The 15,785-nt window shown below is 35.7% G+C and overlaps 1 protein-coding gene across 1 annotated transcript in view; it reads left to right on the top strand.

The window, feature by feature from the left end:
* Positions 1–15,785, top strand: part of LOC136040603 (uncharacterized) — a 72,484-nt gene that overhangs the window by 54,409 nt on the left and 2,290 nt on the right. Inside the window, exons 8-9 of the mRNA XM_065724860.1 lie at positions 5,203–5,315; positions 13,721–13,829. Of these exons, the coding sequence (XP_065580932.1) occupies positions 5,203–5,315; positions 13,721–13,829 (222 nt within the window). The remainder of the gene's footprint in view (positions 1–5,202; positions 5,316–13,720; positions 13,830–15,785) is intronic.

The following is a 15,785-nucleotide window of genomic DNA, read 5'->3' as shown; positions in this document are numbered from 1 at the left end:
CCCTGTAGCTCTCAGGGCAAGGGTTTTAAATCATGTGTTAGTGTCATATAAGTTTTTTATGGTACTTGGTATTTACCAAGTGACATAGCGACTGCAATTTCTGTCGGTCTGTGGATCTGTCTATCTGGCCCGGTTTTGCTAGTTTGGCCACTTCCAGATAAGCTAGGACGATGAAATTTGGCAGGCGTATCAGGGACCAGACCAGATTAAATTAGAAATAGGCATTTCCACGATTCGACCATCTGTGGGGGCGAGTGGGGGGACGGTTACTTCTGAAAAATTTGAAAAAATGAGGTTTTTTTAACTTATTACGAAGGAGTGAACGGATCTTAATGAAATTTCATATTTAGAAGGATATCGTAACTCAGATCTCTTATTTCAAATCCCTACTGGATCCTGTGTCATTGGGGGAGGTTTTTTTTTGGGGGGGGGGCGGAAATCTTGGAAAACGCTTAGAGTGGAGAGACGGGGATGAAATTTGGTGGGAAGAATAAGCACAGGTCCTAGATAAGTGATTGACATATCCGGACCGGATCCGCTCTCTTTGGGGGAGTTGGGGGGGGGACCTAATTCGGTAACTCGTAAAAATTAGAAAAATGAGGTATTTTTAACTTACGAAAGGGTATTGGATCCTTATGAAATTTGATTTTTGGAATGACCTCGTGTCTCTTAATTCTTATTTTAAATCCTGACTGGATCCGGTGACATTGGCGGGAGTCGGAGGAAGAAACCAGAAATCTTGAAAAGCGCTTAGAGTGGAGAGATCGTGATGATACTTGGTGGAAAGAAAAAGCACAAGTCCTAGATACGTGATTGAAATAATCAGACCGAATTAGCTCTCTTTGGGGGAGTTGGGGGTTAACTTGGAAAAACTAGAAAAAATGAGGTATTCTTAACTTACGAACGGGTGATCAGATCTTAATGAAATTTGATATCTTGAAGGATCTTGTGCTTCAGAGCTCTTAATTTAAAATCCTGACCATATCTGGTGACATTGGGGAGAGTTGGAGGGGGAAACCGGAAATCTTGGAAAACGTGAAAATTGAGGTATCTTTATCTGAAGAATGGGTGATCGGATCTTAATGAAACTTGATATATAGAAAGGTCTTATGCCTTAGATGCTCTATTTTCAATTTGGATCGGATCTGGCGACATAGGGTGGTAGAGGAGAGAAACAGAAATCTTGGAAACCGGAAATCTTTGAAAAAGGCTTAGAGTGGAGAGATCAGGATCAAACTTGACGGGAAGAATAAGCACAAGTTTTGGATACGTAATTGACATTACTCGGCTGGATCCGCTCGCTTTGGGGGAGCTAGGGGGGGTTTGGCGAGTTTGGTGTTTCTGGACGTGCTAGGACGATAAAAGTTGATAGGCGTGTCAGGGTCTTAATGAATTTTGATATTTAGAAGGACCTCGTGTCTAAGAGCTCTTATTTTAAATCCTGACCGGTATTAAGCCTCTGATTTTCCTTTTAAATCAATCTATTGATTCTAAAAATTTTGCTAGAGCTCATGCCATATGAGTTCTTGGCTCTTGGCTCTTCCGACCTCGTCACAAGTGTAAATGAGCTCTTAGCTCTTGTTATAGAAAGCATGGTCATATAAACTTCCGAGGGGGCTCATTGGATTGGTAATCGTAAACTCTATTGCACTTTAAAAAGTTAAAATGGTTGGAGGGCAAACTATCCCACCTCCCTCCCCCCGCACACACTCACACGTCGTATTGCACCAAAATTGCATCTCAAGAATTAATTTGGGTGTTAAATTGAAACTTTCGGAGAATACTTAAAGGGGAAGATCAATCGACAAAAAGGTCTATTGGCAAAATCGACAAAAAGGTAATCGACAAAAATGACTTCTAACACTAATACCACTGCTACTTTTTCTTATGCTACTACTACTGCTAAACTACTCCAATTACTGCTTCAATTGCAACAACTTGTAAGACTGAGAGTATTAAGGTGAAAAGGGTATGAAAAGCGCACATCAACAATATTTTTGTAACGGCTTAATACGTCAAGGTGAAACTTCCGGGCATCAGCGATGTTCAACTAGCCAAAAGACAATATGCAGATGGTACTACTACTATTAATACTGCTACTACTACTAATAATGCAACACTAACACTTCAACTTCTTTTACTACCCCTAAAACTACTGTGGTAATCGTACTAGTAAGGCTAAGTCTATGAAGGTAAAATTTGAGAGAATATTGATGGCAAATTCCAACTAACAAAAGTTGCTATGTCCCTTTAGATTTTCAAAATAGCATATCTTAAGAATTGATTTGTGTATTAAGTCGGAACCCCCAGAGAATGTTTAAAGAGGGAGATCAATTGACCAAAAGGTAATTAGTGCACTACTACTAATACTACCACCACTGCTGCATTTACTCGTTATACTACTACTGTTACTATTGCTCCAATTACTACTCCTATCGAAATTACTACTACAATTATTACTACAATTACTGCAATTACTACTCCTTGTAAGGAGTAGTAATGAGTAGTAAGGAGTAGTAAGAAATTACTACAATTACTACTCCTTGTAAGGTTAAGAGCATTAAGATGAAAATATTCAAGAAGTATATGAATATAAAGATTACCAAAAGAGCAAATCAACAATATTATATCAATAGCTAATTGTTTTAAGTTGGATACTTATACTACTGCCGTGACTACTATTGCAACTATACATAAGGGTATGAAGGTACAATTTTCAGAGTATATATCTGAAAATTTCTGTTGTACGGATGACAACCTGCCATCCGTATGTAGGTTGTCAAAAAAGCATATCAGCAATATCTTAGGAAGAGATTCGTGTTTGAAATTAAAACTTACAACGCTTGTCGTGGGGGAGGTTGAACTAACCGTAACACAATATTTGTATCATAATACTACTGCTATTACTCCAAAGCTACTACTACTGCTACTATTACTATTACTGCTAGTGCTACTTCTGCTACTAAAGGAAAGACTACTACTATTAACTCTACTGCTACTACTATAACCACTGGTGCTACTAGTACTACTTATAAACCTAAGGGTATTAATTCGAAAATTTTGGGTAATATTGCAAATGTATTGAGATAAATCGAAACACACTATGCCCACATAGGTTGTCAAGAGGAACTATCAGCAATGCTTCAGGACCGGTTGATGGTGTAAAGTTAAAATTTTCATTGTGTGTTGAGGGGAATGTTGAAAAAAAGGGTGCTATGTGCGTACTGCTACTACTGCTACTATAACTATTGCTACTATGCAAGCTATGGGTATTAAGGTGAAGCTTTCAAGGAATATTTAGGCGGATGCTGAACTAAATCAAAACAAACTGTGATCATGTAGATTGTCAACAGGGTGACAAAGCAATATCGCAAAAATGGCTTACATTATTAATTTAGACCTTTCAGGGTAAGTTGTGATAGATTTTGAACTAGTCTGAAGACACTATGTGTATATTTTTGATACTACTTACGCGCTTACTGCAACTAATCACACTAAGGGCATTAAGTTCGAATATTTGGGGGAGTTTGAATTAAACAAAAACACTATAGGCATGCAAGTATTGAAAGAGCATATAAGCAATATCATAGGTAGCGCTACTCTCGTAGCAAGTAATATCATTGATATTTAAAGGAGCTAGTTTGAAGGGAAATTCAAAGTTCTAGCACCCTTTTTAAGAGTCAAAAGTGATTGGAGGACAATCAGCCCTCCTCTTCAGCTCATTATTTTCCAAACACTTCCAATCAAAATTTAAGATAGCCATTTTGTTCAGCATAGCAGAACGGTCTTTTAACTGTATCTCTAGGACTATTATGTAGGTCAGCCCCCCACAGTTATGCAATTTGTCCATTATGTTTAAAAAACTAAATGTTTCCTTACTATTAAGTCAAAAAGCTCTGTGTGGATGCTGATTGCCAATTAGGCATCTCAGCAGTATCCCAAGAGCAACTGAGGGTATTATGTTCAAACTTTCGGAGCTGCTTCTATTATTACTTCAGCTCTTAAAATTTAACTAAATAAATCAAAAAAAGTGTAAGTGCGTCCAAGCTGTCAAAGAGCATAGATAGATTTTTTTTTGGCAAATGGTATCAAGTTTTGTTTTCACGTCAACTAGAGAGAGTATAAAACTAAATTAAGCATCACTATTTGTGTCCAGATTTTTGTTAAAAAATTTCGAAAAATTTTCTCCAGCATACAAATACCAGGCCAAATTGTAAATTCTTAAAAGATTGCTTCTATTATTATAGATTTTTTTTTGGCAAATGGTATCAAGTTTTGTTTTCACGTCAACTAGAGAGAGTATAAAACTAAATTAAGCATCACTATTTGTGTCCAGATTTTTTAAAAGGATGTATGTTGTTAAAAATTGTTGAAAAATTTTCTCCAGCGTACAAATAGCAGGCCAAATTGTAAATTCTTAACAGATTTAAACTTAAAAGATTCTTTTCCCCTGAAAAGACTATATCAATATAAAACGAACAGAAATAAACTAAAAAAACTTTTTCCACAAAAAACATTTTTTCAAAGAAAAATAAAGAACTTTAAATCAAAATATTCTCTTTATTGTCCCACAATTATTCTCTCACCAATGTTCTCTTGCTCCCTCTCTCTTTCTATTGTTTTTTTTTTTTTCATCCTTGAACGAACAACACATATTCCTGATTCCCATCGATTGATAATTAGGTGGCAAGGTCACTCATTGAAAGTGAGTGGTTTTGTTTCAACAATTTTTCAAATACATCCAGAAAGCACAATTTCACGGAAATGTATCAAGGGTAGATGAAGCCTTTTTTGTCTTTGAAGTTTTTTTTCGATTTTTACATGTTTTATTTACAGTTTAGGTTCCCCGCCATTTTTTACAATATAAGGAGTATTTGTGGCTTCATGTGGCTTCTACTAGTATCGTTTGTTTTTTTATGTTTCATTTATATATAAATTAGAATAATACACTCTTCCTCCCTCTTTCTAATCCCCTCCCTCCTTTCCTCTTTCTATCCCTACTTTTCTTTCTCTACCGCTGCTCCATACCCCCTATCTGTCTTTCCCTCTAATTCCATCACCGATCCTCTCTCTCTCTCTCTTTCCTTCCCTCTCTTCCTTTCACTCTCTTTCTCATCAACGAGTTAAAACGTTGGTTTAAGGTGTCGTCAATGTCCCAACCCACCTCCTTCCGTGGATGGTAACTAATTATGCTAATTGTAGGCGCTGTGAACAGAAGATTGAAACGTTAACAATCCAATTGAGAAGTGACTCGAACAAGTTGAAAAGAGTTTCAATGGACAAAGAACAATTGGAGTACAGACTTTCTAGTGCTGGTAATCTCTTTGTTCATAATACCTTATTACGTAAACCGGGTCATGAAAACGCATTGTAGCCATGGAAGCTTTATCACGACCATGAAATGAAAATCATATAATAAGGTTGTGCTTGAAATAAAAGACCACATCGGACTTTTTCACTAATAAAAAATTGGTAATTTTTCTATTTATGATGATATTTGTAAATAGCTATCCTATTAATAAAATACAGAAGTATATTAAAGTTGCTGCCAAAATCAAAGTGACAGTTTTTTTTATAGTAATTTATTATTAATAGTTGCTGTGGATTACATGGTAACAAAGGGCGTATGTGACTCTTTCATGACTTGACATGAGAGAAAGGTTGACAACCTTGAGACTGTTCATAGTAGACTATAATGAAGAGCTATCGTTGCCATTAACATGCAAATCTTATAACAACGTTATAATTATAACAACGTTATGCAAATCTTATAACAACGTTAAATCAAAGCTAAGTTACGTCAAGCAACGTTGAGCAAAGCTGAATCAAAGACATTAGCAGCTCGAAAACAAATTGTTAAAGAGATCAAAAGTTTTTTAGAAAACAAGAATACCACAATTATAAAACTTGATAGAAGATCTTGTTAAAACCAAACCATGGAGTATCTAATGTTACTCAGAATTCCTTTTTTGTTTACATTTGGATTTTTTTTTTCCCACAAAATCTTGGGACGGTTAGTGGCGGACTGGGGGATATTGTCCATCAGGGCTTTAGGACTCTAGAAACACAACATCAAAGTCATTGGGAACCAGCAATGTTGCGTGACCACTTAAAATACTATCATCTCAATTAGAATACCATTCCATGATAAATTAACATAATTAATGTAATTTCAAATTAAGGTAAATTATCTAATGTCACTCAGAATTCCTTTTTTCGTTCACATTTGGATTTTTTTTTTTTTTTCACAAAATCTTGGGATGGTTAGCGACGGACTGGGGGATATTGTCCATCAGGGCTTTAGGACTCTAGAAACACAACATCAAAGTCATTGGGAACCAGCAATGTTGCGTGACCACTTAAAATACTATCATCTCAATTAGAATACCATTCCATGATAAATTAACATAATTAATGTAATTTCAAATTAAGGTAAATTATCTAATGTCACTCAGAATTCCTTTTTTCGTTCACATTTGGATTTTTTTCTTTTTTCACAAAATCTTGGGATGGTTAGCGACGGACTGGGGGATATTGTCCATCAGGACTTTAGGACTCTAGAAACACAACATCAAAGTCATTGGGAACCAGTAATGTTGCGTGACCACTTAAAATATTATCATCTCAATTAGAATACCATTCCATGATAAATTAACATAATTAATGTAATTTCAAATTAGTGTAAATTATCTAATGTCACTCAGAGTTCCTTTTTTCGTTCACATTTGGATTTTTTTTTCACAAAATCTTGGGATGGTTAGCGACGGACTGGGGGATATTCTCCATCAGGGCTTTAGGACTCTAGAAACACGACATCAAAGTCATTGGGAACCAGCAATGTTGAGTGACCACTTAAAATATTATCATCTCAAATAGAATACCATTCCATTATAAGTTAACATAATTAATGTAATTTCAAAATATGTGTATAATACTTCTGGGGCTTCTTTTGATAAAAAATATAAGTGTACGTGTTACAGCTTTAACACAACTTTATTTAAAGTAGTTGTTAGTTGCGTTTTATCTCCATTTATATGAATCATTTTGATAAACTTTATCCTAAAAACAACGTAAAGCGAACAGGGAGAACACGGAATAAAATGGAGAACTTGTAGGGTGTAGCTCAAGGATGAAGTGACAGCTTCCTCCTATTGGGGGGCTGGGGAGGGTTCTCTATAGAATTGAGACCTGTTGGTAGCTATATGGTCTAGAGCCGTATCACCTTTTTCTTTGTTGGGCAATTAACTAACTGTTCTAGACCTAATCCTGCTTACAAAAACTCGAAGTCGTAGTTCGTTAGCGTCACCAAGTAGGGACTCCCCCATCTTTAAATTATACTAATGATTGCAACATCCTATATGAAAATGCTAGGAAAAAGAATGAACTGTCAAATGAACGACAAATAAAAAGAATTTCGTTTAGGAATTCTGTAAAATTTACCCCTGGAAATTTTCCTACCAATGGAAAATGCTTCCCCATAATAAATACTATGCGTAAACAATGGGCAAATGTTATAACTTAAAGGCTTATCCCAAGGAGCTGAGGTGTGGGGGGGTGTCAATTTGTTTCCGAAGGCATAGTTTTTGGACGTTTCAAGTATGCTGAAAAAAATGTCTGTTTTTAAATCCTGATTGAATGATTTCGGGCAAAAAGGGACATGGGGGGGGGGGGCAAGGTTTTTTGAGTTCAAGGTGCAAGAATGGCCTCGAGAATGCATGTCAAGAGGACTAAGTCGTTAAGACTAGGAATAATTGAAGGTGAAAAGATTGATCAATCGAGTGAACAGCTTCAATTATCCAGGTAATGATATTAGTAACGATGGTGGGTACGATAAACGATTCCATTATCAAAGGCCTTACACGTTCATGCCAATCAGTAGCAGTCCTTGTCATCATAAAATATAAGGTACAAAACATATACAAATCACAGCCATAGCTATGGTCATACAAATTTACACGTTGATTCGAAATATCACAGAGTCAAACTAACACCTAAGACATTGAAATATCCAACTATTAAGGAAAAAATTCTAAAAATCAACAAGAATAATTAGAATAATGAACTAAAGCAAATAAATATGTGCAATTATTGACGAGTGAGTTCAGTAACAAAAATCTTGAGGAGCTAGGGAACAATATTACTTGCGTACCGTAATGCATATGCCGTGCTGGTATCGGCTGAATTTCTGGTACAGTTTGAGCCACTTGTCGCGGTAGCTATTGGTGTGAAGAGAGTTGCTCAAAGAGGAGGCTTCGACGAAGCCGAGGATTTGACAAAATACCGACACGAAATTTAAAACACAATTCATCACGGCGCGTCTAAAGAGTTATAAGGGAAAATATTTTAAAAGGAAGCAATAAGGGACTTTGGGAGACTTAGAAATTACCCTATTGGATCCTTTTCAGGCGTTTCTTCTGGTCTGAAGTCAGGTCGTAATGCCAATCGAGACAAGCACATTCTACCAAAGGTCTGACAGATGTAAGAAAAATGCGCAATAGGTGGGGAGTTGGGACACCATAACGAGCAGGGAGTTTTAAAGAAAGTATATTCAGGTTTGCCCGATTGATCATCTCTTGTGTCTGTTTTTCCTACTTCAGATCACCTGTGAGATATATTCCTAAAACTTTGATGTCCTTGATGCTACAACCTGAAAACTGTAAAGCTAGAGAAGAATTGTCCTTAAAAAAATAGTTAAAACGAGCGCTTTTGCGTAATTGACGATCATTTTGTTCTCCTCAGCTTTGTGTGATAAATCCGCCATTGTTCCATTGACCTCGCCTGAAACACTCTTGGTCACTCTGGTCCGAAGTCAGGCCGTAATTCCAAAAGAGACAAAGATGGGGAGTTGGGACACCATAACGAGCAAGGAGTTTTAAAGGATGCTCAGGTTTGCCCGTTTGATCATCTCCTGTGTCTGTTTTCCCACTTCAAGTCTTGTATGAGATATATTCCTAGGAGTTTGATACTCATGATGCTGCAACCTGAAACATTCTGTAAAGCAAGAGATGAGTTGTCCCGCAGAAAAGAAAAAGTTCATATGAGTGATTTTTCAAGATCGACGATCATTTTGCCCTCCTTGGCCTGGCATGATAAACTTGCCATTATTCTGTCTTCCTCGCTTGAAACACTCGTTTCACCCTGCTCCAGTATGGATAAATCAACAACGAACTTAAAGCGATCTGACTCAGCATTTGCCAACTCATTTCCCATAACCAAAAAAGTAGAAAGCTTAAAATTGTTCCCTGGGGAATTCCACAGTAGATTGGCTGGGAATCGGAATAGGCTGATTTATACTTAGTTTTTGAATTCTACCTGAAAGAAAATTTGCAACTATTCTTACCAAATATGCATCAACATTAAAATTTGTCAATATCTTGTGGATAAGGGTTCTATGGCAGATCAAATCGAAAGCTTTCTTTGGTCAATTGCGATGAGGTTGACCCAGCGTTCCGATTCATCTAGATACTTTAAAGTCTCATCAAGCAAACGTTCCACTTATCGAACTTTTGGAAATATTACCAAATTATTGATGGTCAATTTTATGCAGAATAAAAGTTTTCAGCCATCCAGCGATGAAACTTTTCTAGATCTTGCTAAAAATTGATGTCATCGTAATAGGCCGCACACCAGCAAAATCGCAGGGGTTCCTTTTTTGGGAATCCCCTTTTCTAATTCTGCAGATACTGGCCTGACATTGTAATCTTGTTGAATATTAAAGTCAACGGAGCCATCAGAAATTCAGGAAAAGCCTTAGTGAGGTCAACAGGAATATTGAGGGGTGTAATACTGGTTCTCTTCAGTTTCATCAATTTGAGGCAAATTCGAGATTCTCCGGAAATCCGTTGAATATAGAGATGAATGCGGAAAATCCTCTGAGTTTAGTAGTGCCAGCGTTTGTTAACTTTTTCAGAAAAATAGAAATGGTGTTTTCCGAGAAGTTTTTTCTTGAAAAGTAGTGGCCTTAGCCTTAGAAATTATGCCCTCCCAATTTTCAGTTGTGAGCCGTGAGCCAATTGCCGAGACGAAACAATCCGCCACTTGTGATTGGCCGACTTGTTGTTTCTCTAGTGTATATGACTCGGTCTTCGCTTGTAAGGTGTAGCTCAAGTGTCAAGTGATAGCTTCCTCCTATTGGGGGGGGGGGGGGGCTGGGGATGATTTTCTATAGATTTGAGACATGTTAGTAGCTATACGATCCAAAGCCTTATAACCTTTTGTTGTTGGGCGATTAACTATCTGTTTTATACCTAATTCTGCTTCCAAAGACTCCAAGTCGTAGCTCGTTAGCGTCACCAAGCAAGAACATACCACCCGTGGAGTATTTACCCTATATTTAGTGAGCGCTTAATATGAAGTTTTTCCCCGAAAGCTTTTTTAAGAACTCGTTTGAAGTTTTCTTTTTGTAGAGTTTTATCTCTCATGATTGTTTATTTTTAAGAACTGCTATCTTGTCATGGCGAATAATAAGAAACACAAACAACAACACCATTATAACGGGATGGCAGGCATTTAAGCTTTGCAAATACCCAAAGAATCTCAATATATTCATCGAGCACAGGTACCTTTATCTAAATAATGACGAAGACCACACTGCCTTTCCATAATACAAATACAGAAGAGAGAATAATGAGGACTTTTTTCCCAAGACAGTGAACGAACAAAAGCTATTTGAATATTTTGGTCCTATATCTAAGGGATGTCTTCAGCAAAGAAAATAATAAACAATAATACACTTACAATTAAAGTTCCCGGTTAAAAATCCATCTGAAAAGCAGGAATTTTCTTGTTAATATAAATTGCTAGACTTCCTCTTTTTTCCATGCCAGTGGTCATCTGGGTGATTCTAGACCCCACCCCCGTGGAAAGTAAGGTTTTCAAATTTTGGATTTTATTTTATTTATTTTTTTAGTTTCTTTAAAAAGTGAACGGGATGAAAGAGGAATTTACACACCAAAAGTATATTAAAAAGTTAGAAAAAAAGCCGCAGTTCAATTTTTGTTGAAAACACTTCCATATGAACTTCTGTAATTTTTTGCAGTAGCGGGTACCAAAATAAAAAAAAAAATTGAAGAAGACAAAAAATGTAGGTGAGCAATCATCAAATTAAGCTAAAACAGATGGCACCAAAAAGTTTAAGAAGGTTCAGCCATCCTTTGAAAGGATAATTGGCTTTGGGAACCAATAAATTTTTATTGTTTTAGTTTTTACGGGCGAAAGTGTTGTCAAATTCCACGAGTTTGTTTTTCTTGTTTTCCTAGTGTAAAACTGCCACAAATCACCATTAATAAATAAATGAAGGATACAACTAACAGAAATTACAATAGGTAACCTAGTCAAACTCAAAACGAGCAAAAATTAAAATCCTTCTCAAGACCAGAACATAAATTCTACTTTCAAAAAAAAAAAAAAAAAAACGTGTATTTTCAGTTTGATATACGTATTCTGATATTTATTCCTTATTGTCTTAATACTTGTTTATTTGACAAAGCCAACAAAAATGAAAATATTTAAAATATGTTGTTTTTTTTCAGTAAAGTGCAAAGTATGATCTGGTCTTGAGGAGATGTGGGGGCTGTCAGTCCTACTCATGTTAATTTTTGCAGTTTGAATCGGTTATTTATTGTAATTTCTTTTCTTTTGGGTTTAATTCATTTATTGATGGTGATTTGTGGTAGTTTTAAGCTTTGGATTAACGAGGCTCTTTACTATTCTTTCACAAACTTCTTTTGTTTAAAAATAGTTTTTTTTAATTAATTTCTGTTCATTTTTTATTGACATAGTCTTTTTCATAGAAAAAAAAATAATATCATTTTGTTTGTTTTTTTCTTTCTATTAGACTCCACAGTTTTTAATTTGAACATTCTTTGACTTTTCTTATGCTCATTTTTGGTTTCAAGAGTCTCTACTTTTCTGTAAAAAACTTGTTTCGTATATTTCCATTAACAAATACTATCTGTAAGTAATTAAATAAAAGAAACAGCAAGTTTTTCAACTGAAAGTAAGGAGCGACCTCAGACCTCTAAACGAACAGAAATTATTACGTACATGAAAGGGGTTGCCTTCTCCTCAAGACCTCGCTCTTGATGCTAAAGTTTCTTTTTATAGAATTTTAGGACAAAGCTTATTGTTCTAATTAAACGGCCATTGTGTTTCAGGAATTGTTCTTAAAAAAATTAGGACAAAAAGTCAAAACTTTAGTTTAAAGAGCAAGGTCTTGTGTAAGGGGCAACTCCTTTCACATACGTAATAATTTCATTTCATTTTAAGTTTTGATGTTGTTTCTTACTTTAAGCCAAAAAACTTGATTTTTTTTTTATTTTATTTTTGATTTTTTTTTTTTTTTTAATAATACCGAAAAATCCGGCTCTCTCCATAAAAATTCTGGTACTTGTGTATTATACGTCGCTCACTCAAGTTTACGATGCGTAAAACCCGAGGACAAACGGGTTTTTCTTTACTTTTGAAACAAACTTTCGTTATGTATTTGCACATTAGGCAGGGGGGTAAAGGCAAGCCAAATGTGTTAGGTACAATTATTCTGCACATTAAGTAAGAATTTTTTCCTACTTCAAACTGTCCAAATACTTTACCCCTCCCCCCCCCCTGTATGTGCAAATATATATTTCCCATCTATTTTGTCACTTATCTTTGTTATGTCTCACGCTAAGCTGAAAAAATTTCCTGGGGGGAGGAGGGGCATTTTCCATGGGAAGTATTTTCTAGAAGAGTATTTTCCGAGGGGGGGGGATCCAAGCTTAGCTTTATCATTTTATTATAACCAGACAAACTGAGAAGTTCCGGATTTTGCCTATGAACCTCTTCTACCGCTACCACTGAGGCCTCAATTACTTGAGCTAAATTCTCCAGTTCAGTAATCATATCCCTATTATAACTTTCCGCATTACTATACAAAAAACCGGGGATAGCAAAAATTTCATAAGAGTATCTTTTACCTTGGTTTTCACCTTAGTCCTTGGGCAGACAGGTTCCTGGTGTTCCAACGATTCTGCAAGATCAGTTTCTTCTATGGTGAAAACCTGCTACTAAGTGGGACGGTGTGGCTTATAGACGAAATGCGGTTGGCTGATATTTTCGGAAGGATAGATCTTGGGATTGGGGTTGGATCGATGGAAAGGGAGGAAGGGGGAGAGCTCGTGGTGACCGCAAAGAAGGAATTCAGTAACGCGATGTCAGTATTGAAAAATATTGTAGTGGGCGCGATGGCGGGGGGTGAGAAGAGCCGAAAAGGCGGGTTTCGTTCTCCCTCGTCTCAGAAAGTTTTTGGCACCGGGCCGGTCTTGGATTGTTGCTGGAAACATTGATGCCGTAGACAATCTGATTATGGTTTTGAATACTATAATCGAATACTGCATCAGGGTTAAAACGAGGCAAACGGTCAAAATACCTAAAAGGCACTGAACGATTAATGCTACGTTCTAATTTATTAACACTAGGGGGCGTAGTGGAGTGGGCGTAGATGTGTTTGCCTATGGTGACTTGTATCAAAAATATCCAGATTTTTCTATATGTTTTCACCGTATAATAAAAGGATATATCTATTTTTAACTTTTGTTTGTTCGTCATAGAAAGGCAGTGTGGTCTCAGAAAAATACGTCGTATATATAGAGATGATTTGACCAATCAAGTGCATAACTATAAATTGAAGAACATTTTCTCAGCAATTAGAAGATGAAGATAGTGACTTTTCTCTCAATTTTAGGTCTTGATGTTTGTGGATCTCCCCTGGCTCGAAACAATAGCAATTCAACATTTTCGTTCAACGTTAGCTCTCCAAACCTATCTAGCTCCACTGTGTGCACATCACCTAAGTACGACTCTTGTTAAATGTTTCTCTCTTATTCTATATTATTCTCTCTTTTCCTCTATTCTATAGTGCTAGTTACAGGGAATGGAACGGAAAAGAATGAAAACAATTTTGATATTTTGGAAGTAGAGAAGATTTATTTTGCAAGGAAGAACAAGAGATATCACTAAAAGGATAAAAAAATAATAAACGGTCCATATCAGAATGTATCTATACTTTATTCAAATATTTGGTCCATATCAGAAACGGTCCATATCAGAATGTATCTATACTTTATTCAAATATTTGGTCGGGTCTCCAAACTACAAATATCGGCATCATCAGCAATCGTCTTACAGGGTACAATATGTGAACCATTTTCTGCATATATAACACATCTAAGTGTCCACACATTTTTTGTCTAGAATTTATTGCATGCTAGTCTAAAAACATCTTGTCTGTTTTGTGAGCGCATGATTGAAAAAAATCCGAGAACCTTTCAGGTTCTTACGGTTTCGTAAAATCTCCAAAACAAATGCCCATAAAAGAATTTAAGCGATCAATAACATTTTCCCCAAGGTTGACTAAATCACGAGCAGAAGTGTCGATACTGGAAATATTTGGAACTCTATCCAAAAGAGTACTTCGGTTCATGTCATCCAGTTTGGTTTCAAGTTTTAACAATTTACCACTATCCTGGATTACTTTTGATCTAAAATCATTCAAGCTTTTCTCGGCCACATCGAACCGAGGCTTGAACTGCAAATCAATGGCTTTGTACACAGACTGAGTAATAGTGTCCAAGAAATGATCTTTAAACTGTGAATACATACGCGATTCATGAAAACTTGTCCTGTACCTTTTTTCTGATTTCATCCTCAATCCCACCTCGCAGGCTACTTAATTCACTCTGCATTGATGAAAGTGAAGCAAATACATCAGGCAATCCGTCTCTATCTTCCCCAAATAACTGAACCACCTGCTGTACATTTTCCTCCCATTCTTCAGGGCATCAGCGGGCTTTTGCACATAAGGCCAAATGTTTTGTGATGTTGCAACCATAATTTCATCAGTGCCAAACAACAATACAACACAAAAGAAAGAAAAAAAGAACAAAAGACAGACAAATAAATAAAATTCACATTGTTAACAATTCCAGAACTGCAAAAACTGTAATTGTCTGCCAATTCACCGACAAACGTGTGTCACTAGTACGACAGTTATTTCTCCTATTTCAAGTCGTATTGGCAAATGAGATCTATTAAGAATAAAAACTATATTTATTTAAAAACAAATCATAAACCCTAGGTCCCCCCCCCTGATTGAAGTTACCGGGTTAAAAACATTTGAACTATATGGCAACGGGTCAAAGAAACTTATACATTTTAAATTAAGTTGTTTTTCTTATTTGCTAACTTAGCTGCCGTCCGTTGACTTCCCAGCTTTGACCTAACTATCACTGACAGCGTTGTCATTTGTTCGAGTACTGTTATGTAAATTATCACTTAATTTGTCACTTAATTATCACTTAATGCCTTTTCTCGCCACAATATATTATTATATTATATATTATTATACAATATACACATACAATATATATGTAATATATTGTGTATAATATATATATATATATATATATATATATATATATATATATATATATATATATATATATATATATATATATATATATATATATATATATATAGCGTATGTAATTGTGTATGTATTATGTACAATATATTTATTATTATGTACAATATATACACTATATTATTTGACCAAGCAAAATTGTAGATATATCTATAGGCCTCTTACAAAGCTTCAGGGAGATTATTGAAATTAAAAAAATTAGTTATGGATACGTTAGTATTAATAGAGACGAAGATGGTTTTCGAATTAATTCAATTTATAACAGTTTAACTAACGGGGATTTAAAATTTTCTAACCGTTGTTATTTACATAATATTCCTCAAACAAA

This window comes from Artemia franciscana, chromosome 21, assembly GCF_032884065.1.
Source record: "Artemia franciscana chromosome 21, ASM3288406v1, whole genome shotgun sequence".
NCBI classification, from domain to species: Eukaryota; Metazoa; Arthropoda; class Branchiopoda; order Anostraca; family Artemiidae; genus Artemia; species Artemia franciscana.
Note: the sequence above shows the minus strand (reverse complement) of the source record. Positions and strands in the feature narration are given on the sequence as shown.